The sequence below is a fragment of the Ctenocephalides felis genome, unplaced genomic scaffold (genome assembly GCF_003426905.1).
Source record: "Ctenocephalides felis isolate EL2017-DRISC unplaced genomic scaffold, ASM342690v1 CF-g0.4_SCAFFOLD_03570, whole genome shotgun sequence".
In the NCBI taxonomy this organism is placed as follows: Eukaryota; Metazoa; Arthropoda; class Insecta; order Siphonaptera; family Pulicidae; genus Ctenocephalides; species Ctenocephalides felis.
The window spans coordinates 11,440,674-11,466,214 of record NW_020539724.1 but is presented as its reverse complement, the minus strand read 5'-3'; the positions used below and the strand labels follow the sequence as shown (position 1 = coordinate 11,466,214).

The following is a 25,541-nucleotide window of genomic DNA, read 5'->3' as shown; positions in this document are numbered from 1 at the left end:
ATATTGGACCAACGTTGCTGTAAAAAGAATTTCAATGGAATTAAGAAGATCAATGGCTGTAAAAAAAAGATGTTTTTAAAAATATTTAAATACAATAAAAATAAATGATTAATCTCAATATACATTTGTTTATGTATCATTTATCAACTTCACAAAACTATCTATCTATAAAATTAAATATCTTTAGAACTAAATATTCAATATTAATATTTAAAAATTGACTAAATATATATTATATTTTAGTACAAAAGACGCAACATAAATCACTGTGACAATAAACGGCATATTAAAAAAAAATCAATATAAAATTCATTTCATTCCTATATACATTATATTTGGTATTATAAAATTAAGCTTCTTGAAAAACTAAAAAATCTTCACGTCCTGAGAACTTTTTAGCCAGAGTTAAACCAGCTTCCGTCGGTGAACTAAAGGCTATTTCATCTAAATCTAAAACTTTGCCAAACATAAAATTGCACCTCATGGCATTTAACATATGTGTTGCATATCCTTTTCGTCGAAAAGGGGGCGCGATCCAAAGCCGTGAGATACCACATCTACAAGGGTAAAAGATAGATTTTTAAAAAAAAGGTAAAAAAATACAATTGCTTGCTGAAGTTTTGCTTACTTGACATCAAATGATTCCTCAGTGCACAAATCTATACTGTCAATGCTGCTGATCATACGATGTGCTTTACTTAAAGTCTTTGCTAACAAGATTCCAATGATTTGTTTGGCATTGGCCATCAAATACACCTAGAACAAATTACATTATTAACTAAAATTCGTTGAAGTATTTCACAAACAAAAATTCAACTGACTTGAGATGATTCATCAGGTTCAAATGGTTCAGAAAAAGCTCCTATTTCATTATCAACAATTTCTAGGACTTGTTGAACTCTATTAAACCACGGTTTAGGAGAATTGCATTTGATATGAATAACACGGCCTACATTCACTAGAACACTTATGACGCTCTCATTCTTCCAGCCCTGAAAAATAATAAGTGGAAAAATGATTTATATGATTGATTAATTACACAATTATAGTGATACATAAATATTATATTCGACTTACTTTAAAGTTAAGAATATGAAGGGAATTGTGATAATTGTAATGAAACAATTCCTCATCCGGATCTGCAACCTAAAATAATATAAATAAATAATACAATATGAACATGTGTGAATTAAATATTAATAAAAATCTAAAATGTGTATATTAGGTAATAATAAAAATTTTGAATATGTCTATTAATTAATAATAAAAATCTAAAATATGTATTAATTAATAATGAAAATCTAAAATGTGTCTATTAGTTAATAATATAAATCTAAAATGTGTATTAATTAATAATGAAAATCTAAAATGTATCTATTAGTTAATAATAAAAATCTAAAATGTGTCTATTAAGTAATAATGAAAATCTAAAATGTGTCTATTGATTAATAATAAAAATCTAAAATGTGTCTATTAGTTAATAATAAAAATCTTAAATGTTTATTAATTAATAATAAAAATCTTAAACGTGTCTTTTAATTAATAACGAAAATCTAAAATGTGTCTATTAATAATAAAAATCTAAAATGTGTCAATTAATAATAAAAATCCGAAATGTGTCTTAATAATAAAAATGTAAAATGAGTGTATTAATTAATAATAAAAATCTAAAACGTGTAATAATTAATAAAAATCTAAAGTGTCAATAATAAAAATCTAAAATGTGTCTATTAGTTAATAATAAAAATCTAAAACGTATCTATTGGTTAATAATATAAATCTAAAATGTGCCTATTAATTAATAATAAAAACCTAAAATGTGCCTATTAATTAATAATAAAAACCTAAAATGTGCCTATTAATTAACAATAAAAACCTAAAGTGTGTCTATTAATTAATAATAAAAATCTAAAGTGTAATTATTTAATAATAAAAACCTAAAATGTTTATATTAATTAATAATAAAAATCCTAAATGTGTCTATTAAGGGGGTATTCTACTTTAGAGGTATGAATTTCGCCTGGTTTTTGAAGCGCTGTATAAAGGAAACAAATAATATTTTTACCATCGATTTTTTTATCATTTGTTTGGTGATATTTTATTATTACACAACAAAAATATTAGAAAAAAAAAATTAAAATTCACAAAGTTATGAGCAGTCAAAGTGGGGGCTCAAAAAAAAAGAGGGTGTCCTGGCGTGCATGATTCCAACCCTCCTGGTGATCCGAAACATAAAAAATAAATGGATTCTTAATTATTATAGATGCCGCTATCGTATGAACCTTGGATATGTTAAAAGAAAAAAATTTGTTTGAATGGCGGCAGTTTGAAAAAAAAATAATTTTTTTTCATGTTTTTTTAACAATTCCGAATTTTTTAAAAATACTAAATGAAAAGTTATAGTTTTGGGCAAGGTCCATACGATAAAGAGATGTATAGAGAAGATCCTCTCCAAATTTGAAGTAAATCGGTTCATTAGAACTCGAGATATCGTTACCGCCAGCTCGAAAAAAGTAGTTTCGAGAAAAACGCGTTCAAAGTTTTGAGACTCGGTCTGACCCGAACCGAGGCCACGTCACTAAAACGGATATAACTCAGGAAATAATAGTAATTTTGAAAAATCCTTTTAATGACATATTTTTGAATAACTAAACTTTGATAATATAAAAAAAAAAATTTTTTCGAATTTTTCAAAATTCTACAGTAGAATACCCCCTTAATTAATAATAAAATCTAAAATGTGTCTATTAGTTAATTAATAATAAAAATCTAAAATGTGTCTTTTAATAATAAAAATCTTAAATGTGTCTTAATTAATCAAAAATGTAAACAGTGTCTATTAATTATAAACATATAAAATGTGTCTAATTGTTTTCTTTATACCTCATATACAAAATCACATTCTGCACAATAAGTCAGTCCAATTTTCTTTTGACCAGCATCCAACTGATATTGAGGAATTTTATGAGGTTTCCACATCTTTTTGGAACGAGTTTTTTTAAAAGAATTATCATAAACATCTGCTGAACCTAAATCACAAGCATAAAGATTAATTAAATACTTATTAAAGTTCAAATTTGAATCATTTATACTAACCACCATCAAATCCTTTATAGAACAATGGATATAGTTTATTATTATTATTCGTCTGTTCAGTTGATGCATTTGAGGCAATGGCAGGACTATCCAAAGCCATAACTGAGGTCATATTGCTCAATTGGCTTGTAGGTGATAATAAACCTGTGTCAATATTGTTATTGTTGATGGATAGTTTTTGGCAATCGAGCACCAAACTGTCCTCATTATCTAAAATGCGTTTTGCAGTTTCTTCTTGCCATGATTCATCAGAATCTTTCCATTCAGAGAGCAACTTTTCAACTTCGCTCTGCACTTTGGTCAAATCACCTAGAATATAAAATACAGTTGTAAAATAAATAATATATAAATATAATAAATAAATAAGAATAATATATACTAACCATCAGTCTCTTTGAATGAGTCACTAGTATTAAAACTAAAGTCAGCACTTTTGTTAACTTCCTTTTCTTTATCATTTTTTGATTTGATATTTATAATCAAGTTATCTTGTAATTTAACTAATTTATTTGCAAGTGATCTTTTACTCTTGAAGAACTTTCTTGCTGGACGATTTTCCTCATTTTCTTCATTAGAATTATCATTTTCAGTAATATTTAGAGATATAGAAAATTCATTTACAGGATTTCTATGTACAGTTTTTTCAGAAAAACAACTATTAAAAGACGTATTGAGTGTTTGATTATTATTAGAATTTATTGCTAGTGGGTTATTATCAGTACCATTAATAATTTCAGTTGTAAAAGAATTATTCAGATAACTATTTAAAGGTGAATTATCCATAATATTCAAAGCTGCTTTGAGCAATTGGGTTGTGTTTAAGTTTTGACGCTTGGGTTTTGGTTTACGAATTTTATGTTGTACACCCAAATTAATTTGACCATCCTTTCTGGTTTTTTTGATGACTCGATGATTTTGAGATCTCCTTGTATGTGATCTATTTGTTAAATCATCATTCTTGATGGAACCAAAATAATTAGTAATTTTTGAAGACATTGTACTCTCTCTTTGTACTTGTGGATAAAATGATTTAGTTGAGAACAAAGATGTCCTTGCCTTAGGAGCTTGTTCTGTTAACTTAGGCACTTTGTTTTGAACGGTATCAAAGCAATCCTTTGATAAGTGTCTTTTCAGTTTAGACACATTCTCCTTCACATTCGATGAGCTCACTTCAGTTAAAGACTTTCTGTGATACAACTTAGGTGGTTCAGCATTCTCAAAGGAAATCTCATGTGGTGTCCTTAAATTAGCACTTGGAGAATGCTTCTCTGGAGTTTCAGGTACTATACTGTCTTCATCCAATATTGATTCAATATCTTCTTTATATATGGTGTTAATATTTCGATTCTCAATATTTTCTTTGTCGTGCAAAGGATCTTTCCTCACAAATATACCAGAAAAACTTTTTCTTGGAGTTTCAGGATTTACATCCACCAATGGCATTCCCTCATCATCATCAATTTTACTAGCAAGATCTTCAAAACTTGTATATTCAGAAATATCTTTGCCCTTCTTAGCAAAAAATCTAGGTCGAGCCAGAAGTGCAGAAGGTGTATCTAATTAGTAATAAATTGTTAATATTGAAAATAGTTTTTGTGAAGGACTTATAATTATATTCAAATAATATTAAAGCTATGAAAAAATATTAAAAACATGCTTTCTCATGAATAATGATGCAAACTGGATATGAATATTTACTAGAAGTTGCTAGAAGAAAATGATCTTTATTATGCAGTCACCAGCTATAAAAAAATATCATTAAAGCATGCTTTATCATAGAGAATAAGGTAAAACGACTGAATAAATGCTAGGAAAGCTTATACATTGAGCAAATGAATTACATAGTTAATAAATGTATTATTATGTATGGCAATAACAATTAAATTACTAATCAAATAACACACATAAGAAAATTTTAAAATACACTAAGATATAGTAATGCATCATTTGTTAAATGATATGCAGCAAATAAATATTGTGATTTGAAAATATACCTGTACTTTAATTTACCATACAACCATATATATAATCAAATACTGATTATGTCAGCAGTTTTTAACTTATAGATTGTTAAAAGCATAATTATTATTATTAATTATTGAAATGTGTGACAATTAATACCTATTACATTACTGAAAAAAATGATCATGCTTCAATACTATTAATGGACCATGCTTCCGTTAACCAGTAACACCATTATTATTAATCAATTCCCACACTCTTTGATTCCTGAATACAGACCTAAACAAGGGGTGTTATGGAAAGGAGAATCATAACGTTCTGGACTCGAACTCAATTCCAGTGGACTCATATGTCCTAAATCTGAAGAATTATCACTTAAATATAAGTGTCTGGATGAAGGTGTAGTTTCATCTGCCTCACAAACTGTCACAAGTTTATTATTAGCAATACGAGTAGATCGCCGTGGTGTATTTGTATCAATTTCAGAGAGGATAGAACCAAAAGGCTGTTTTCTGTTTAGAGGGCTAGGAAACAGCTCCCTTTTCCTAGCAGATAGTTGTGGTGTTGGGGGGAACCGACAACCATGTGGTGTTTGAGCCATTCTAGAAGCTGGAAGGTTTGTTTAATAGACTTATGCAATTTAAAACAACAGATTGAATAGAATAGAACATCTTTAGGTGCGAATTACATACATTTCATAAACCTGTAGCTTTAGAGACTGCTGAAAATAATAATATAGAAAGTGATTTTTAAAAGCACTAAGTTACTAATGCATTTAGAACAAAATTAAATTTTCAAATACATTCAGTGCTTTAGACAGACCACGATATCTTACAATGTAAATTAACAAAAACATTCAATATACTCAAAAAAAATTACATTGAGCTGTAAATATAACCTGTCGACGAGACGTTGAAGTAGATTTATTTTATACGTATAAAAGATGGAAAACAATAATTACCTTATATAAATATCATGTAAACATATCTCGAACCACTCATTTAATTAACACTTTTACAATATTTAGCATCGCGCGCAACAATGAAATACGTTTATTGTACATTTAACCTGTTGACATGAACAAAACAAGAAAATAAAGCGCCATAAATGCAATGAAAGAAATTAGTGTTACCCGATGTTATGTTTTGGCGCCAGCATTGCACTCAAAAGAGCGCCAAATGCAATATTTTCAAAACGAAAATGCAATTGACGGTTGACAGATAACAAAAAATAATTCATTAAAGCAAAGTTTATATGGAATAAAATGACAATGGTACAGGTAAGATGATAATAATAATACCAACAGGTTAAATTTTGCAATATTTATTAATAAAAAACAGGATTTATAATTTTGTACTCACAAGCATCAAAATTGAATCTTGGCCAGATTAAATAGTGAAGTGGATATTTATTGTTGAAGCTTTATGTAGTTCATATGAAAACAATATTTTTAATAATTTAAACTTTCTCTGTGTACCGTTTTATGAAAGAACAAACATATTTAATATGTTACTTCAAAGCCTTTATATTTTCCTCCAATTCCAATATTTCTCGTGAAGATCTTGCCATAGAATCATGCTGATAATTTAAATGTGCCAAAACAAGTTGCATCTTATTTAAATTAGCCAAACTGTTTTCAATAGCATTTTCTTGGGCCACGAAACCTCTTGCCGAATGCATCAACACCTGGAATATAATAAATCAATTTTGAATATAATTTATAGCAAATGTAATATAGAATAATCAAATTTGTTATATTAAATACCTAAAAAATTCTATAAATACTGTATAAATCTTGCTATATCAAATAATTCAAAATATTTATATTAATTCACTTCAAAGGTTTAATGGTGGAAACTGTCAATGTCAACTTGACAGTTCAAATATTGGCATGTAATTGCGCAAATAAATTATATTAAATTGAAATTAGATTAATATAGAATTAAAAATGTATAAAAGGCTCGTTAAATTTTCCAGTTACACCGCTTTGTCTAAAAATGTTAAATTATATCCGTAAGAAATTAAATAACAATATATTCAATTACCATTTGAGGTTACTCATATTGAAAATATTTATTTCAGATTTCAACCAACTGATACAAAACTGTATCACTCTTTATCAAGCAAAGGTTCTAATATAAATCTGGCAAAATTACAAACCCCATTATTTAGAAATATGTTCATCCAAACCCAAGATACTCCGAACCCAAACAGTCTTAAATTTTTCCCCGGCGTAGAAATATTAAAACCAGGCCACACAATGGATTTCCCTACAGCCAACGAAGCCTTCTGCAGCCCACTAGGTAAATAATATTTAAAAATCATCAAGATCCTTAATATAATCCTTGAACACATCAGGTAAATTATTGTTTCGAATTGAGGGAGTTAAGAGTGTATTTTTTGGACACGACTTTATAACAATAACTAAATTGAATGAAGATGTTGAATGGAAAGTACTTAAACCTGAATTATTTGCTACTATAATGGATTTCTTTGCAAGTGGTCTACCAGTTTTAACAGAAGCGAAACCTTCATCTGATACACGTGAGTATAAATAGTAATGAATAGTAAATAGTATGAAGGACAATAATAGTAATATCATGATATACAATAGAAATTAATGAAGAGGACTCAGAGACAGTTATGATGATCAAAGAGTTGTTAGACACTCGGATTAGGCCGACTGTTCAAGAAGATGGTGGGGATATAATATTTATGGGTTTCAAAGATGGGGTGGTAAATATTGATTCTACATTACATATCATTTTCTAAAAATTATCTAATAAAATAAACATCTATAGGTAAGTTTAAAAATGCAAGGCTCATGCTCAACATGTCCAAGTTCTGTTGTTACTTTGAAAAACGGTGTTCAAAATATGCTACAATTTTATATCCCTGAGGTAGTAAGAGTTGAAGAAGTTAAAGGACCAGAAGATGTTATGTCAGAAATGCAGTTTAAAACGTTGGAGGCAAAAATTGAGAATAAATATGAAAGTAAAAAAATAATTGACTAATAGAACTAGTCAAATTTCCAGCTTTAATCATTTCAGAACAAATACCTAGATTATATTTTATTTAGTTTAATCGTAGTACAAATCACATAGTAATAACAAATTTGGCAATAAAATGGTAATAAATTATAAATTCTAGGATATGCAGTAAGACTGAATGTTTGTTTTCTAGTAGGTTTACTTATAAAAATTATCATCGGACAAGATAATTAATACTTCTTCACTCATACCACAAAATTCTACAAACTTAAAAAATAAATAAAAAAAATATAGTTTAATACTAAGTTGAGTATGTTAAATTAATATATTTTTAACTCTTTCAGATGCAAAGAAATTTGTTATATATCAAAAGGAATGATTTGTAAATATATATATGTAAATGTTATAAAATTGTGCTTGTGTATATTTCAACTAGCAGTATGATTATATAAAATATATTTAGTAAATCACAATATTTATCTTTATTCTATAAGATCAGATTCATCCCACAGATCCGAATCAAAGTTATGTTTTTTTAAACATGCATTACTTCTATCCTCAGGATTTGGCACTTGTGTGAATTTTCGTTTTATAATTTTATTTATAACATATATTTCTTTTTTAATATTTTCTTGTCCCACTTCGTACAAATCAGTTTGGTTTTTCTTTGTTTGTTTGTTACTTATTTCAAACAATACTTTATTAACTAAATCTGCAAACTCATACTTTTGTAAAACTACACAAGGAGTAAAAGTCTTTGGTTGAAAATAATTTAAAAAATCTTGTAATTCTTGAAAGCTTGCATGACTAGAGTAACAAACTCGTACACAGTTCTTATTTATATTTGAGATTGGTTTATCCTTCTGCAAATTCTTCCAAAACATTGCAGATGGTTTAATAAGCAATTTAATCTTATTACTACCTTCATGATAATCCTCACATGATTTATTATACTGGCATGCATGAATTCTTGTAACTGATGCATCTAATGTGACCGATTTGTCTATTTCTGATATATATTTATATTGATCAAATAAATCCTGTGATACATGAATCGGCATAGATGTCCTTTTCGCTAGTTCAATAAATACAAATTCAGATCCATACTTTGCAGGTAATTGTAATAGAACTATATTTTTGTTGTTTGATTTTAACCATTTATTTGATATCCTAAAAATTTCTTCAAAGCTTTCAAACTGTGATGGAAAATACTTGTAATCCTTATCAAAAAATGTTGTATCTAAATAAATATTGTTGAATATTTTGGGTGTGCCTTGGGCAGTATGCAGTCTTTGCATTTTTTTGTATGAACCTACAGACAACCTTATGTCTCCTGTGTATAAAATTTTAAAGGTATTCGTTTCAAATAGAAACATCACGGATCCTGGACAATGTCCTGCAGGCAGCGCGGTAACATACAGAGATTCATCTTGACCATCATTTAATAAATGAATTAATTTAGAATCTACAAATATATAAAGGTGTGAAATATCTTAATAATCTATGAATTTATATCAATTCCAACGTACGTCCTATGTCTAATTCGACTAAATGGTCTGCAAGTCTAGGAAATTGTTGTTTTAAAAACACAACTGATATAGGACTTGCATATAATTTCCCAGGAAAGTCGACGGTGTCTTCTGAGGCTTCTTTGAGTCCTACCATATGATCTTGATGGCAATGGGATAGAAAAAATAAGGAGGATTCGAGATTTTGGGGCAGAAATTTGTCTACTGATATACCAGGGATTTCGGGGATAAAACCATCGAATGTACTCATCGTATAAAAAGGATATAGTATTTAATATGACTTTATTTTTGTTGACTTGATATAAACGAATTGGAAAATCAAAATTAAGGTTAAACGCATAGAGATGTACCTGAGTTAGAGATGACCCTCTCAGTGGTAGTACAAAGGTGATTAAAATTTGAAACGGTGTTAACTTAAAACGGGTCCTTGAGGGAGCGGATTTTAATTATCCTTAGTACTCTACGGCTCTATATTATTTTTTTATAATATATCAGATACTCTTAGACTAAAATTTAATGAATAAATTATTATTATGTTAATGAGTAAAGATAAAAACCTCGGTAGAACGCGATCCTCTCACAATCTGCCGCGCCACGGACGCCGCGTTCTGTACATTAACTTGGACCCGCTCTGCCAGCCGGCGCTTCGAGTCGCTGAACAAGGACCTCGCGCTACTGCTCGAAGCCGAAGCCATCGTGGATTACACTGACTCTATAAATAAGTAAAATAAAAAAAAACATTAATATGTTATTGATAAACATTAATGTATCATTCTTACGATCAAATATTGTAAAAGAAATTTTATATACCGTTTCACAAAAGCATAGCAAAAATGTAAACGATCAATAACTATGTGCCTCGGCCTCGGCTACTCTACTAACTCTACACTTCAATGCTTAAACGTAGACTCAATCCATAATTTGTACTCTATTATCAATTATCTGATCCATTTGACAGTAATTTTATTAAAATTTTATTAATAATTGTATAAAATCTCTATTAATTTGGTTCATTTATGCTAAGGATTATATATATTTTTTTAATTTTTCAATGCAGTTTAGAATTGTATATAATTGTGTGTATCTAACTGTGTGTGCTCTGCACTTTGTTTTTCCACTAAAAATTTTTTTTTGTTAAAAATAATTGTATATAACTTTTACCTCATGTACTCTATTTTTTGGTACATTTGATAATTCCACAAAAAATTTTTTTTGTTAGAAATAATTGTATGATTGTATGTAACTTTTACCAATTTAGTGAATTTTTTAAAATTTCACATAACATAAACTGTTACTGTGTTATATACATTTTGTGCATTCATATACTCTATTATCTGATACATTTTTTTAATAATAATTTTTTTGTTAAAGCATTGATACATTTTTTTAATAATATTTTTGCTTGTTGAGGAGTAGTAATAATTGTATGTAACTTTTACTAATTTTTTTGTTTATTTTTCAGAAATTTAGATAACATATAAACCGTGTTATACATTTTGTGCATTCATATGCACTCTATTATCATCTGATACATTTGATATTTTTTTTGTTAAAAATAATTGTATGAAACCTTTACTAATTTATGTTGGAGCATACGTTTTTGAGAATATTTTTTATTAATTTTCACGTTAATGATTAATTTTAATACCAGTTCATTTATTTCATTGCTCTATTTGATTGTCTTTTAATTAACTTAAACTGCAACAGTGTGCTTCATCTTTCTTTTTATTTATTTATTTTTATGTTTATTTAGAAATAGTGTGCTCTGCACTTTGTGCACTCATATGTACTCTATTATATGATATATTTGATAATTCAATTAAAACATTTTTTTGTTAAAAATAATTGCATGTAACTTTTACCTCACGTACTCTATTATCTGATACATTTTATAACTCCACTAAAAATGTTTTTGTTAAAAATAATTGTATGTAACTTTTAGCAATTTGGTGAATTTTGTAGAATTTCAGTTAACATAAACTGTTACTGTGTTGTCTACATTTTGTGCATTCCTATGTACTCTATTATCTGATACATTTGTTTAATTTTTTTTGTTAACAATATTTGCATAAAACCTTTACTGATTTATGTTGAGGCATAAGTTTATACGCATATTTTTAAATTTTCACATTAATGGTTCAGTTTAATATCAGTTCATTCATTTCATTGCTCTATTTGATAGTCTTTTAGTTAACTTAAACTACTAACAGTGTGTGCTCCATTTTAATTATTATTTTTATTTATTTATTTTTATGTTTATTTATCTATGGTGTGCTCTGACTTGTATAATAATTGTATGTTACTTTTAACAATTTTGCACATTTTTTTGAATTTCAGTAAACAAACTCTAGCTGTATTATATATAATTGGTGCATTCCTATGTACTCTACTATTATCTGATACATTTTTTTAATATTTTTTTGTTAAAAATAATTGTATGAAACCATTACTAATTTATACAATAATTCTCAACCTTATTTATACTAATTTAGCTTAAACTTACGTTTATACGAATATTTTCAAATTTTCATATTAATAGTTCAATTTAATATTCAGTTCATTTATTCCAACGATCTATTTGATTGTCTCTATAAAGAGCAGATTATGTTACCATTAAATTGATATTATGCAATTGCGGTTTAAAATTCAATCGAGCGAAAAAAGATTTTGACAATATACACAATCAGATTTAATAAGATGTTATATAATAATTTATAAATGACTATAAGATCAAAAAGTCAATATAAATAAACCAATGGAAATAAATTGACAATTATGTACCCTATAGAAAGATATCAGCCCAGTGAATAAGTTTTATAAATAATTTTTAATGCATGAATTATTGAAGTTGAACAGTCGTTGAAATTTGGATGATTAAAATTAATCGATAAAATTTTGTCTAAAGTAGGTACTTGAATAATGTTTATTTTTTTCTATAATTAGTCAAAAAAATAAAAGTTGAAACTCTTGATAAAAAAAAATAACTCTGCCAACCAACTAATTTAAGCATTCTTCATCAATCATTATGACTCAAAATTAGGTAAATGCAATTAGAATTGCATTTGCCTAATTAAGTGGTTAAAAATAGTTGAATTTTAAAATAAAAAAAACATTACAAACAGTGCTGGATTACCCCATAGGCCCGTGAGGCCCGGGCCTAGGGCGGCACAATTTGGGGGGCGGCAAATTTTTTCGAATATCAAAATTTTAAACCCGAAAAATTGTCACGGCAATTTATTTTAAGGATTGATTCTGATCTAGATTATTTTCTATGAAATAAATGTTATTCGTTTTCTAATCAAACTTATTCAAGGCGCCTCATTAATATTTTTATTGATGTATCATGTTTAAAATAAAAAATATTAAATTGATAAGCTTTTTTGAGAGAAATAAAATAAAACTAGTTGGTATTTTGCCTTGAGGCAAAATACATGAACTTTCCGATATTTGTAAATAATCGACTTAATCAATAAACAATAAATCAGCTTATGAGTGAATAAATGTATTCCGAGTGGATTTATCACACATAACATGAAAACGAACGAACCGTTAACTCGGAGTATTTTCAAAAATCAACAATTTTTATAATTGAACCAGTTTCCGTAGGACTTTAGTGGTTCAGTATGTACATTAAGACTTATCGTTATACCAAGTAAATGGTCTAATTTTAATTTTAACAAACGTCAAAAAACTACTCATTTTCTCAAACTTTGATAAATTTTTCAAATTAAACTACTTGTAGTAAGGCCGTAATATTTCAGTAAGTTATATAAGACCATGATATATATTGCCAAAAAAAGTTCCATAAAAATCGGCTTAAATGTTTTTTTCAACAGTTAATTACAAGAAAACGGCTCGGTAGATTTTCACATAAACCTAATCAGTATCATTCCCAACAAATATGTTTCGACCACTTTTTGATTTTTTAAAATCGATTCAGTAGTATGAGCTTAAATGTGGACAAAAAGTTTAACACTTTTTTCCAAATTACAAATTCGTCGCATAAAACTGACAAACGATAATCCTCATTGAGATACATCAAATGGCTTTTAAACTTTTGAAATCAGTTCAAGCGCTTTTGAGCAAACGTCGATGAAAGTTTTAGTTTTGACAAATGCCAAAAAAAACGATACTAATTTTTGCAAACTTTGACGGATTTTTAAAATTAAACGGCTTGTCATAGGGCCGTAATATTTTAGTATGATCTAGAAACCCATGATATCTATCAACAAAAAAAAATCGTGAAAATCGCCGATTTTTTTTTTTAACTTTATTACAAGAAAACGGCCCAGCCGATCTTTACCAAAAACTAATCAGGTCGATTCCCAACCAATATCTTTCGAACAGTTTTTGAATTTTCAATACGATTTAAAATTGCGGGCTAAAACGTAGACGAAAAACTTTTCACTTTTTTGCTATTTACGAAGAAACGGTTAGGCCGATCGTCGCACAATTGATAAACGATAGTCCTCATCGAGATACATCGAATGGCTTTTGAATTTTTGAAATCGGTACAGCCGTTTTTGAGAAAACGTCAATTTACAGCAAAAAATCTGTTCACGCACACGCACACGCACACACACACACACATACTTTTTCCAAATTTGGTCTCATTCCATTCAGAACGGCTTAAAACGTCGAAAAAACATAAAACTAGCTAATCGGATTTTTTGACGAAAACATAAACTTCCCCTTCGGGAAGTTAATAAAATAAAATTTTTGGAAGGAATAAATAATTAAATTGATATCAAATAAATAAATAAATTATCAAATTGATAAGCTTTTTTGGGAGAAATATTGAAGCTCTGCTCATTTCTTGCAACTTTGTTAAGGTGAATCATACATAATCTTATTTTAGTTCGGAAATTAACATAATATATTAATTGTTATTTTATGATAATTTAATTATTTCGTTGTTCGTATATATTTTTTTCTTTAAAATGATATTTATGAGATAAAAGTGAACCTAAACTAAAATATCTGCCAATTTGGTGTGCTTATGTTCATTGATTATTTTTGACCGCCAATTGGCATTCCGTTCACAGATAAGTCATAGTAATTTGAAAAACGAAACGTAAATGAAATTGTTTATAAATATTTACTTTTCAAAACCTTCTGAACATTTTGGCATACCTTAGGAAAAATAAATGTATGATTGTGTATTTCCGGTTACATTTTTTTGTTGACGTTTTTTAGACAAATCAGCCGATTGAGTGATTCAATTGTCGGAAAGATGCGCTGATTAGTTTTTGGTAAATACAGTTTTGCCCATTTAGGAATAGGGGGCAAAATGATAAAAAAAAGCTATTCAATTTTTTAGAGGCCCATTCTCTACCCGATTGAAGAATTCAAAACATTTTACTTGTGCGACTAAATAAAGAATTGACTAAATTCTTGCGATAGCAGAGTCAGCGTTTTTGGTGATCCAAAAAAGTCTCATTTGGTAGTCAAAAATGATCAATGTAGATTTGCAAATCAAATTATCAATTTTTTTTACAAAAATTTCAATAATCAGTAGAAATTTTGTTTTTATTTTTAACTTCTCGCGGGGTAAGTTAATTTTGTTAACATTGCTTTGCAAAAAAAACTCTAAATTTTCAAACAAACTGCTCCTTCGGGAAGTTTGTAATAAGTCAGTCCTGGTAGATTAGATAATTTCTAATAATGAAGTAATGTATTATGGATCGATCAACAGTCGGCTTACGTTCTACAAAAATACGACATAAGGAAAAGATTCAGGGTGTAAGGTTCAGATTTAAATTTGCACTTTTTGCTTCGTATCTTCGAAACGGCTAGACTACCTTAGCAAAAAATTAATCAGAACGTCTTCGTATCAATCGGAATCGAACATACATACATACATACATACATACACACATACATATTTTGAAATATACCAAAATGTTCAGAGGGCCTTGAAGCGTGAAGATAAAAAAAAAACATTTTCGATTCTTTTGCAATTACTATAACTTACCCAACGCATAGTTAAAAATTATATCTAAATAATTTAAAATAAATTGTTTAATTAAAAAAGTAAAATTTTTGTCTATTAAAAAGGGCGCTGAACGGATAGGGCCTAGGGCGGCAGAAAGCTTAATCCGCCACTGATTACAAAGTACAATTACTTTTTCCCGATGCAATATGTCCAGAATTTAGGACAACAATAAAGAATAATATTCTTAGAAAACATAACATACAATTAATTTTGTCGTAACTATCGGAGAGAGAAACTGCTAAAACGATTACAAAAAGTTGACAACCAGTAATCATTTCATTATTCAACATGCTAACTATTTAATGGAATTGTGATATGCGTGTAAATGTACTTTTATGAAGAGATGTGAATAAAGAAATTTTAAACGTAATTGCCAGTTGAGACAATAGTTCATAAGAAGAACTTATTATTAAATATTAATTCATACATAACAAATAGAAAACAATTCGTACATGTTTTGTTAATGTAATGCCCGATCTTTAGATCTAACTTAAATAAAGAATGCACACAGCCCTAAATTTTCACCCTCTTGCCAAAAACAAATAATTGAATAATTTTCATTACGTTTTCAGTCAGTAAATGTTTTTCACCAAATTTCAATTGAAATTTTCTTGAGCTTATGGAAAACCTAAATTTTACTTCTACATTTACAATATGTTAGTTATTTTTTATTTTGTAGAAATATGGCGAATTGTTTGCTGGGTCAGCTAGTATATATATATATATATATATATATATATATATTACCGATTTCAAATTAAGTTTTTCGAAACGATACCACTCACCCGCAAATTATTTTGCCAACCATTGCCATTTCTTAATACTAGAGTTTTTAGATTATATAGTTTGTCAACTAAATCTGTATTCAATGGAAAAATTTCACGAATGACTGAAAATTCTGATACGCATTCTGTCACAATAATGATTTATGTCATTTTTATTACATCATTCGATAATAATTGAATTATATAAATTTCAGCATGTAATGTAAAGGTAAACGTCATGAGAGAAGAAAAGTTCGAAGTCGATGCTTGAACGATTCTTAAAATTATGCAAGACGAAAAATACTGACTGAAGAAATGAAATATAAGCGAATATGCAAATAAAATGTTGTACTAGTTGTAAGTGGCATTTTGCCTTAAGGCAAGTTGCGGAAACTTCCCAAATTAGCCAACAAGAATTAAAATTCAGCTATATGGATATACATATACTCACTGATATTTTGCCAATTTTGATGTCAAACGTTTCAGAATGACATGAAACGTCGAAAACATACAATTGGATCTGTTCTTTCAAAAAATTGAAAAACCCTGTTTATTAAATTTATTAAATCTTTACGAATATTACGCCCTATTATGATTAGTTGACATTTTCTACGTAGGTGCATTTGCTTTCAAATTCTTGGCTGGAACCTTGGGTTAAGTATCCTAATAAATCTTTAAATTAAATACAATGGAAAACATTATATTAAGTCACGGCATCATGATAATTCACTTTGTTAATAATTGATTATGATCAATAATCAATAATAAAATAAATAATCATTAACTGAAGAATGATAAATACGTATATTTAGTATATACGACCGTATCAAATTTAAGTTGATATGAACACGGAAGACCAAAATTTTTTTTATATTGATCTTACTGAAGGTATATTACTCATAATTCTTAATAATATTTTATAACACAATATAAAACCATAATTTACAACGCATAATCTAAAATACAATGTTAGAAAGGCAACAAACTTTAAATGGATATTGTAGGCTATAAAAAGATGGTAATATTTTGCACTTTCGTTTTAAATTAGCGCTCGCCCATTGTTATATATTAATCAAAAAGCATTGTTATGATACGATTTGATGTTTATTGCAATAAACAACTAATATAATTTAGTATAGTATGAAAAAAAACGTTCTGTCGATTTAAATCTAGCCTGTCATCAAATGGGAATATTATACAATGCAATCCCTAACACGGATGGCATTACACGATGAAAAACTATTGAAGTGTTGATCATGGAAGATCATCGTATGTAGATATATATATATATACGAGTATATATATATATACGTATATATATATATAAATTAAACATATACTAGAGGTAGGCAACCTCTCAAGTCCGGAAAAACAAAAAAACATCTCAAGTCCCAATGTTTAGCTGGTAAAAAATTATAATGGTTAAGAGATTGCATAATAGTCCATAAGAATCCAATGAGCTAAACCAGATTCTCCAAAGTAAATTTGCGATTTTTATATATTTTATATGCACGTGATGTACATTAAAAGAGATATAAATGATGATTCAAATTATTATCAGAAGCCTAGTATGTAATAGAACTTGAGCACAAAACATAACATTTTTCACATCAAAATATTTCCAAAGTTAAATAAAAACATTAAAAACTTTGCCATACCTAAGAACAAAAATGTATACGAATGCATGATTGTTTCAATACTTAGTGGCGAAAATAGCTCAGTCAGTAGCATATCCCATTCTCTCGCCAGTGACACTCGTTTCGAGTCCTTGTGCTGACTTAAGTATTATAAGAATTCTTACAATAAAATTGTAAGTAAGAAAAAAAGTAAGATTTTCAAGATAATATTTAGAAGAAAAAAGGACACAAATTAAAGAAATGAAATTTAAAAAATCATGGCTATTACACTTTTTTGTATGAAAAAAAATGACAAAAAATCAAGTAGAGGGCTCTATAAAGCTAACACGTGCATTTATTTATTACCTGAATTAAAAAAAAATATCAAAAATTTCACTTTCTGCTATAGATACTTAATATGAACATAATATGGGATAGGGGTTATTTTTATCACCAGATATCACCAAGGGGAAAGAAGTGGTCCAAAAATTCTCAAAAATCATTGACTTGATTAATGAACGGTTAGAATTTTATTAATATTTCTTTTATTACAATGTTGTTAACACCATCCGCATAGATTATTAATATTTATGGATTAATGTCATGAATGTGTCTGTGTCTGCGGATGCTCTTTCACTTTCGCCGGAGAGCGTCGTACGACCTTTAAAGAAGCAGACAAATCTTCTTTAACATTAGCTAAGAAATCGGAAAGTATCAGGTCTGCAAATCACGATCCGGCTATGTATTGTCGCCTGGGTCGCAGCAGCGTATTATGGATAATAAATGCGTTAAATAATAATAAAAATGTCGTAAGGTGTAATGGACTCAGATAGAAGACCTATTAAACGCAATTAATTGTTCTTCCAATTTTCACTACTACTATAACTTTTCTGCTTTCGGATTAATTAAAATTATTATAATTATTAATTAAGTTTTTATAAAATGCTCAAATATAGTTTCTCTTCTAAAAACGTCGTAAGTTATAATTGGCATATCGTTCACAAATTAAAAATTTAAGGGTTTCTAATTAAAAATTACATTCTTTTAATTTTTAAATTAGGAACCTATGATTCTTTAGAAACGCTGAAATATAGTTTAAATATCTGCCAATGATTGTGAATTTTCTACTACTATTAGATTTAATAAAAATTAAATGATGTTAATGTATTCAAAATACTCTTAATAAACATTTCATATAATATATAATATTCTTAATATAATATATAAAATAGATATATATATAAAAATCAATGTATGATAGATAATAAATAATAATAAAAATGTCGTAAATTGGATCAGTTATTCAATTTATCTAATTTTTAGTATAATAATAAAATAACGAATTAAAATTGCCTTGAAAAATATATACATGTTTCAATACATAGTTATATTGGTTTGATCCAGAAGCCCACTTCCACATTTAAACGAAAAAATATAAAATAGCACTAAAAAAACGTAATGTACTGAGTACTCAAAAATAAAAAAATAAAGTATGTAAAATTTTCTTCATTTTAGAGTGTGAGTACTGAAAATATAGAGTTAAAAACTGGCCAAATGTCTCATGATTATAAAAAATGCTGAAGTGTTAAAAGTGTGTTATACGTTTCCTTGTTAAAATACAAACCATGCTGTAATTTAAGTTATCCTATTATTTAATATAACTATATTTCATTTCACAATAACAAATTCTACTTCTTGCTGAAATGCAAAATTTTATGGATCACAGAATGAACTGATTTTTGGTCCAGCGGTGCGGTGGAAAAAAAACCGCCTCTCTATAATTCGCTTTGTGACAGTAGAAGGGACTCAGAAAATAATTTAATTCACTTTTATATATATACATTTTTTATTTGCTTCATATTTATACTTCTCTATTCAGTGGTTCTGTCGTAAGTGCCAGTACACAACTTTCATTTTGTTCGGCGTCGTTCTACGTTGCGATCGTATGCATTATAAATGTACAGTACACGTCCGCGTTTGGTTCATTTCGAACAATCTTTAATTAAAAAATATTAATATCGATTGAAAAAAGTGCTAAAAAGGCGTAAAAAACTCTCAGCCCGGCGGGGCCCGTGGACCGAAGACCGCGCTTCGGAAGGTGCGAGTGCCGAAAAAATTGTAATCAAAATGGACCAGTGGAAGTAAAATAAATTGTTAAGTGCTATAAACATACATTTGTGTAATAAACAGAGGTTATGGATGTACTGTAAACACATAAACAACGTGATTGGATCTGACAGTTTGTGAGAAAAGTGATACTCAAATCCTTTGCCCTTTGCAACCCTAAATTTTCACATCCAAATCAATCACCTGTTCCTCGTCTCTAAAATGTTTCTTTCACCAAAATATGTTTAGTGTCTTAAATTCGTTAATTAATCAGAGCAATTAATCAATTTTCTTATCAATGTACGTCGTTTGAATATTAGTGAAAGTGTGTATTGCATGTTGCCATTCGTATTTCGCGCTTTTGTTACAGTTGTGGTAACGTGAGGGATTGTATGCGACGACCATTGCCATCGGAATTGTTTCTTGGTCGGATTGATTTTGCAAACAACGACCACGCACGCATGCCAGGACGGAGTTTCCTATTGATATAATAATTGAAGGTAATAAAAAATTATATTGGTAGATAGAATTCGAGAAAAACTTAGAGAAATTGGGCCTATTCTCGGATAACACTATGTTATGTTACCGGTCTTCCGTAGTTTGATAAATCATGTTTTACTGATGTTGGCTTCTAATTGGTGGACTCAAAATTCTCAAAAAGCTATAGCTATGGTGTTCCAAATAGCACAAATGTGAAAATGATATTAGCTAAACTTCCTGTTTTTTATTCATAAGTACAACACATCAGTACCTATTATTTTGGACTGTTTGGTGTCAACTCCTTAGTACCATGTTGGACAAACAGCTATAATTCAATTTTGAGAAACAAGTGTGTCCTTGTCTCAAGATGTGTATCCGAGAATAGACCAATGAGTCTCGAAAAAATATACACATGTTTTGGGTTTCAAGGTTTAAACTTTCAATACATAGTTTGTTTTTTTTGCTGTTAGATTTTTCCTCTAGGGTAAATTCTGTTAATAACCAAAAATAAGACAAAAATATTTCAGATGGAATGGTTAAATTAAATTTAATGACCAGACAAACTGGTGCAAACAAATATAGACAAGAATTTACATTCAAATGTGCTATAATTTTCTGACATTGATTACACAAGACCAACAAAAAAAATGGTGCAAAGGATTTTAATGCTGTTTTAAGTATATTTGGGGCGCTGATTTCAAAAATGACATTGGTTTTTTCCTATGAGCTTTAGTTTTCAAGATATGATATATATGATATATAAGGAATGAAAGTACAAAATAGCAATACAATTCAGAATATTATTTTAATGTGATATGCCTACTCGTACATACAAACTTACAAGACCCATTCGACCTTAGTTGGGACATTAGTTGACACTGTGAAAAGTTCTTTTCCGTGACGACCTAGGATGGACCAGGTTTCGGCAACTTCTTTCCAAGTTCCAAACTAGAGTTGATACAAAAAAATGGTTTGCAGATTTGAAATCAGCGCAAAAAATACTATAAGAATCAGCTCTAACATTTGATGCACCGAACAGAAAATTTTTTTTTGTAGGTCTGTGTTATATGTCTCCAATTTTTCCAATTTAAAAGTTTCCTCCTGCTTGGTATATTAAATCACGATACATGCAACATTTTTATTCAATTTATATAGTGTTTTGGTGTTTCTCATGCACATCCACTGTCGAAATGTAAAAATGATTAACAGCCTATATTTATTTCTATTTCACCCAAGGTGTGTCCACAAAAACCTTCAGCCTACATACGTCTCGGAAGGCGCAATTAGTTTATTTAGAGCAACTTGTTAGGAATTACGGCAATTACTTGACTTTACACGTACACCGTCTTATAACGAAGAAACTGGGTTTTGAGTTGAAAGTGAACTCACGATGGCCGATTTGAGGAAATAAATAAAAGTCGAGCAATTACTCACTCGTTTGTGATCGGAATTAAAATCAACACTTGGGAAGAGAACACTTGGAGACTAGATATAAGTGGTTTTTGGAAAGCTCCAAAGATCTTTATAGAAAAATATTAAATTTAACTTAGTAGGTACATATGTTGAAAGAGAAGTTTGTTATCACTAGAAAATCAGATTTGCATTTTTTTATTATCCTTTATTAACTTCCTAAAATATTATAGGTATACGAAAATTTGATTATAAAAATGTAATCAAGTTTGTAATAATTTGAAATAGTTATTATAGATTACTCTGAAATCTTGCAATTTTAGTTCTTCTATCAATCTCTTGGATTAATTGCTTATATTAAATTTTATTATGAGAAGTCACCAATGTAAACTATTATCATCATTATGAAACGTTTGTTTTTCAATATCTGGAATATTTTAATTATGTTTCTCATACGTTTGTGAAATTCTGATATATTAATCACTATCAACTTCTACTAGTTTTATTGTAAATTGCATGTGTCATGTATTACATACTTGCAATAACTATATGATTACAAATTCTGTGATTCATCTGGAAATTGTGTGCATATTGTTTACAAATTGAAGATATAACGTATACTTTGCATTACTAAGCCAATGATAAATTTATATTATCTATTTGAGAAAGGAGAGAAATGTGCTTTAAATGTTGATACAATTTAACTATTGAGTATTAAACAATACTAATGAGAAAGGATAAGAAAGTAGTATTACGTGATTTGAGGAAATTGTATTTCGTTAATTGTGACTGCCCTCATGCGGAATATAAGGCCAATTTAATTTTCTATCAGCTCGAATTAATTGTAAATACAAAACGAAACAATGGCAAATTAACGAGAGACTAAATCTGTTTTCTATCAAAATGCCTATGGCTGGCGCCGTTATGTAAATTGTCATTAAAGTGTAACGTAGAGTAATTTTATGGGAAATAGATACAGCGCTTGTGTAACTCAATTGTAAAGAATTGGAAGTAGTCAAAATTTTAAAAACTATGAACTAGGCAATGATTGGATATTGAAATTAATAAAATATTATTAACAATAGAAAAAAGCCTGTTAAGAAACGACTGTTAATTATTATAATTAGTAATAAGTCTTGGCGCGTAATTTTGCACCTGTGTGCTCCTCGCGCCCCTGCACTTGTATTTTGAAATAAAAAAAATTATACTCGCTTAAATAATATGAGTTAAATAGAGTGTCCGGCTTTAGGTGCCGTTCGGCGTTACGGAAAAAAAATAGTAGAATGATTAATGGCATAACAATAAATTTGACTAAATTTATTCAGTGTTTAATTAATTTTTAATATCAAATTGTAGACAAATTTAGTAGAATGATGTGTAAAAAATGACCCTAATACATTTATGGCTAATATATTAACTAAACATGTCAATTTAGTGCAAAGCCTTTGTCCTAACTAAAATATAAAAATATAAATTCTTTCAATAATATTACTACTACTTTTAGCTAAGAATATGATGCTCTTTATGAATTATATTTGTATTATATTTCAAGTAGGTTTAAGAGAAATATCTTCATATAAGTAGAGTAGGACGAAAAAATTGAGGTAATTTCAAAAAATCTCAACAAACATGTTAACTAAACATGCTAAGCAAATTTTTCGCGCATTTCTTTTGTATCTAAATGAAGTATGTAAATTCGTTCTATGATTTTTCCTATTTTTGCAAGAAAAATATATACAGAATTACGATGTCTGTTAGGAATCGAAGCTCTTTTATAAAAGTCTAGACCTAGTTTCAAGAAAGTTTACTAGCACACCTATATAACAGCTGGCTCAATCCAAGCATTTGTCCAAGTGTTTCAAAACATCCCAACTATAAATCAAACGTACAATCACGATTAATTGGAATGAAATAGATCAGTGCAAGTAATTCGTGTCAACGTATTTGGTGTCATTTTAGAATTTGATATTTCAAATTCGAATCATAAACCTATCACATATCATTTCACACATCAACTCCCATGTTGTTAATGGCAATTTCATAAGCTCCGTTAAACGTTGAATTTATAAACCGCGCTAGTGTTTTGTCTGGGTTTATTATTACACCGCTAATGATAGTGTTTCGCAATCAAAGTGTAAAAAGTGTAAAAGCTCGTTATACAATATTTAATTCGTTGATCACGCTCCTGCTGACCACTAAAGTATTGAGAAATCGTAATAAGTCCACGGGTACTTGTGCAATTAATCATTCGGGATCATCTCTAATTGCAGCTAAGTGAAGATCACGATTTCGGTAAAAGAAAATTGATTGATTGTATTGTTCATAATACCTCCAAAATAGTGACTATACTAGGTCTATTTCATATATCCATTACCCAGCTCTCTTTTTACAATGTGCCACATTTTTTCACATAAGAAAAAAATGCAAATCATCGTTTTCTGAAGATTTTTACATCACTTGTCAAGCACATATAATCCAAAAGATTTAGTTACCGAATGGGACACCCCGTATTTCAGATAAATTGCAATTACAACATGTATGAAATTTCAACAGCAGACATCTCTTGTTGCAACAATAAGCAGGCATTGTGCTAAATATTATATAATATGGACTTAAAAGTCGAACGGAAAGAAAATACTTATCTTCGATTATTACATTACAATCTGTCTTTACAAATAAAACAGTAATTTTGGGGATATATGTGAATTAAAGTTCTTAAGGTCAGCCAATAGTGGACTTGGAAAAAAATTACTGAATGAATAGTAGACTCTAATATTTTGGTTATGTTTCTAATCATAAATATTGCGCTATTTCGAAATAAATATTTAAATTTGATTCAATTTTTTTGTTATAATTTATTTTTGTGAATCAAAACTTTAATGTCCTATTTATAAAATAGATAGGTGCAAAAAAGAAATAACAGAGACAAAACAACTAAAAAGCTAAGATAAGTCATTTTAAAATTCTCCAATATATTGTTATTAATAGGTTGTAAAATTTTAATGTCCTATTTACAAAATAGATACATGCATACAAGAAATAAATTCAAAAAATAAAGCTAGAGCAAGAAAAGAGACAAAACAAGTAAAAAAAATAATATTGTTACTAATAGGTTATGATTTTTTTTGTTATTTTTGAACAGCAATCAGTACCTAGAAGTCCTATGAGCTATTGCTATGAACTACACATGGCTCTTTTAGAAGACAATCCAATGCTTGTTCTATATATATTTGACATTTTTTATTAAAATTTTTCTAATGATAATATATTTTACACTTAATGAAGAATTGTCCGGAAAAACTGTTTTTCCTTGGAAAAATATTTTCATCTATATTATCCAGTAAAATGGATATTACGTTGTTCGAAATGTGAATTAGAACCTGGGGTCTTATACAAGCCTTTGTTATTAAGTAACCATGTGTTTAACACAGCATCCCCTTAGTGAAAAATATAATCTTTTTCAATATGCAGCATTGTAGAAAACTTACCAAAAAGTGATCGCATTAAGCCAGCGGCCATAATATTGTATATTAATTTGTAGTCTAATAATATCAGTTGGGTATTTATAAAATTAAATTGTTGAAAAAATTAAG

The 25,541-nt window shown here is 28.5% G+C and overlaps 3 protein-coding genes across 3 annotated transcripts; 1 reads left to right on the top strand and 2 right to left on the bottom strand.

The window, feature by feature from the left end:
* Window positions 1–323: 323 nt before the first annotated feature.
* Window positions 324–6,160, bottom strand: LOC113383312 (N-acetyltransferase eco-like). Its single transcript, XM_026621574.1, has 9 exons — window positions 6,020–6,160; window positions 5,338–5,667; window positions 3,480–4,652; window positions 3,097–3,405; window positions 2,884–3,029; window positions 1,078–1,146; window positions 822–992; window positions 629–756; window positions 324–557 (listed from the first exon to the last, which is right to left on the bottom strand). Exons 2-9 carry the CDS (start codon window positions 5,657–5,659, stop codon window positions 350–352), a joined length of 2,526 nt encoding a protein of 841 aa, XP_026477359.1. The 5' UTR covers window positions 5,660–5,667; window positions 6,020–6,160; the 3' UTR covers window positions 324–349.
* An 831-nt stretch (window positions 6,161–6,991) lies between these two features.
* LOC113383314 (NFU1 iron-sulfur cluster scaffold homolog, mitochondrial-like) lies at window positions 6,992–8,106 on the top strand. Its single transcript, XM_026621580.1, has 5 exons — window positions 6,992–7,071; window positions 7,141–7,361; window positions 7,417–7,602; window positions 7,673–7,794; window positions 7,860–8,106. The coding sequence occupies exons 1-5, from the start codon at window positions 7,007–7,009 to the stop codon at window positions 8,070–8,072; spliced, it is 807 nt and encodes a 268-aa protein (XP_026477365.1). The 5' UTR covers window positions 6,992–7,006; the 3' UTR covers window positions 8,073–8,106.
* A 571-nt stretch (window positions 8,107–8,677) lies between these two features.
* On the bottom strand, window positions 8,678–9,827 carry LOC113383388 (protein artemis-like; the record flags this gene model as incomplete). The annotated part of the gene is made up of 2 exons (XM_026621660.1): window positions 9,578–9,827; window positions 8,678–9,513 (listed from the first exon to the last, which is right to left on the bottom strand). Coding segments are annotated over exons 1-2 (1,086 nt in total), but the record flags the coding sequence as incomplete, so codon positions are not given.
* Between the last annotated feature and the right edge of the window lie 15,714 nt (window positions 9,828–25,541).

Bases quoted from the DNA above. Each gene is read 5' to 3' on its own strand.
- LOC113383312 (XM_026621574.1), bottom strand. From the start codon at position 5,659: ATGGCTCAAACACCACATGGTTGTCGGTTCCCCCCAACACCACAACTA. The intron at 1,147-2,883 runs GTATAAAGAAAA...ATATTATTTTAG, and splicing joins AATGTGATTTTGTATATGAG to GTTGCAGATCCGGATGAGGA. The intron at 558-628 runs GTAAGCAAAACT...TTACCCTTGTAG, and splicing joins GAGGAATCATTTGATGTCAA to ATGTGGTATCTCACGGCTTT.
- LOC113383314 (XM_026621580.1), top strand. From the start codon at position 7,007: ATGTATAAAAGGCTCGTTAAATTTTCCAGTTACACCGCTTTGTCTAAA. The intron at 7,072-7,140 runs GTAAGAAATTAA...TATTTATTTCAG, and splicing joins AAAAATGTTAAATTATATCC to ATTTCAACCAACTGATACAA. The intron at 7,795-7,859 runs GTAAATATTGAT...AAACATCTATAG, and splicing joins TGGGTTTCAAAGATGGGGTG to GTAAGTTTAAAAATGCAAGG.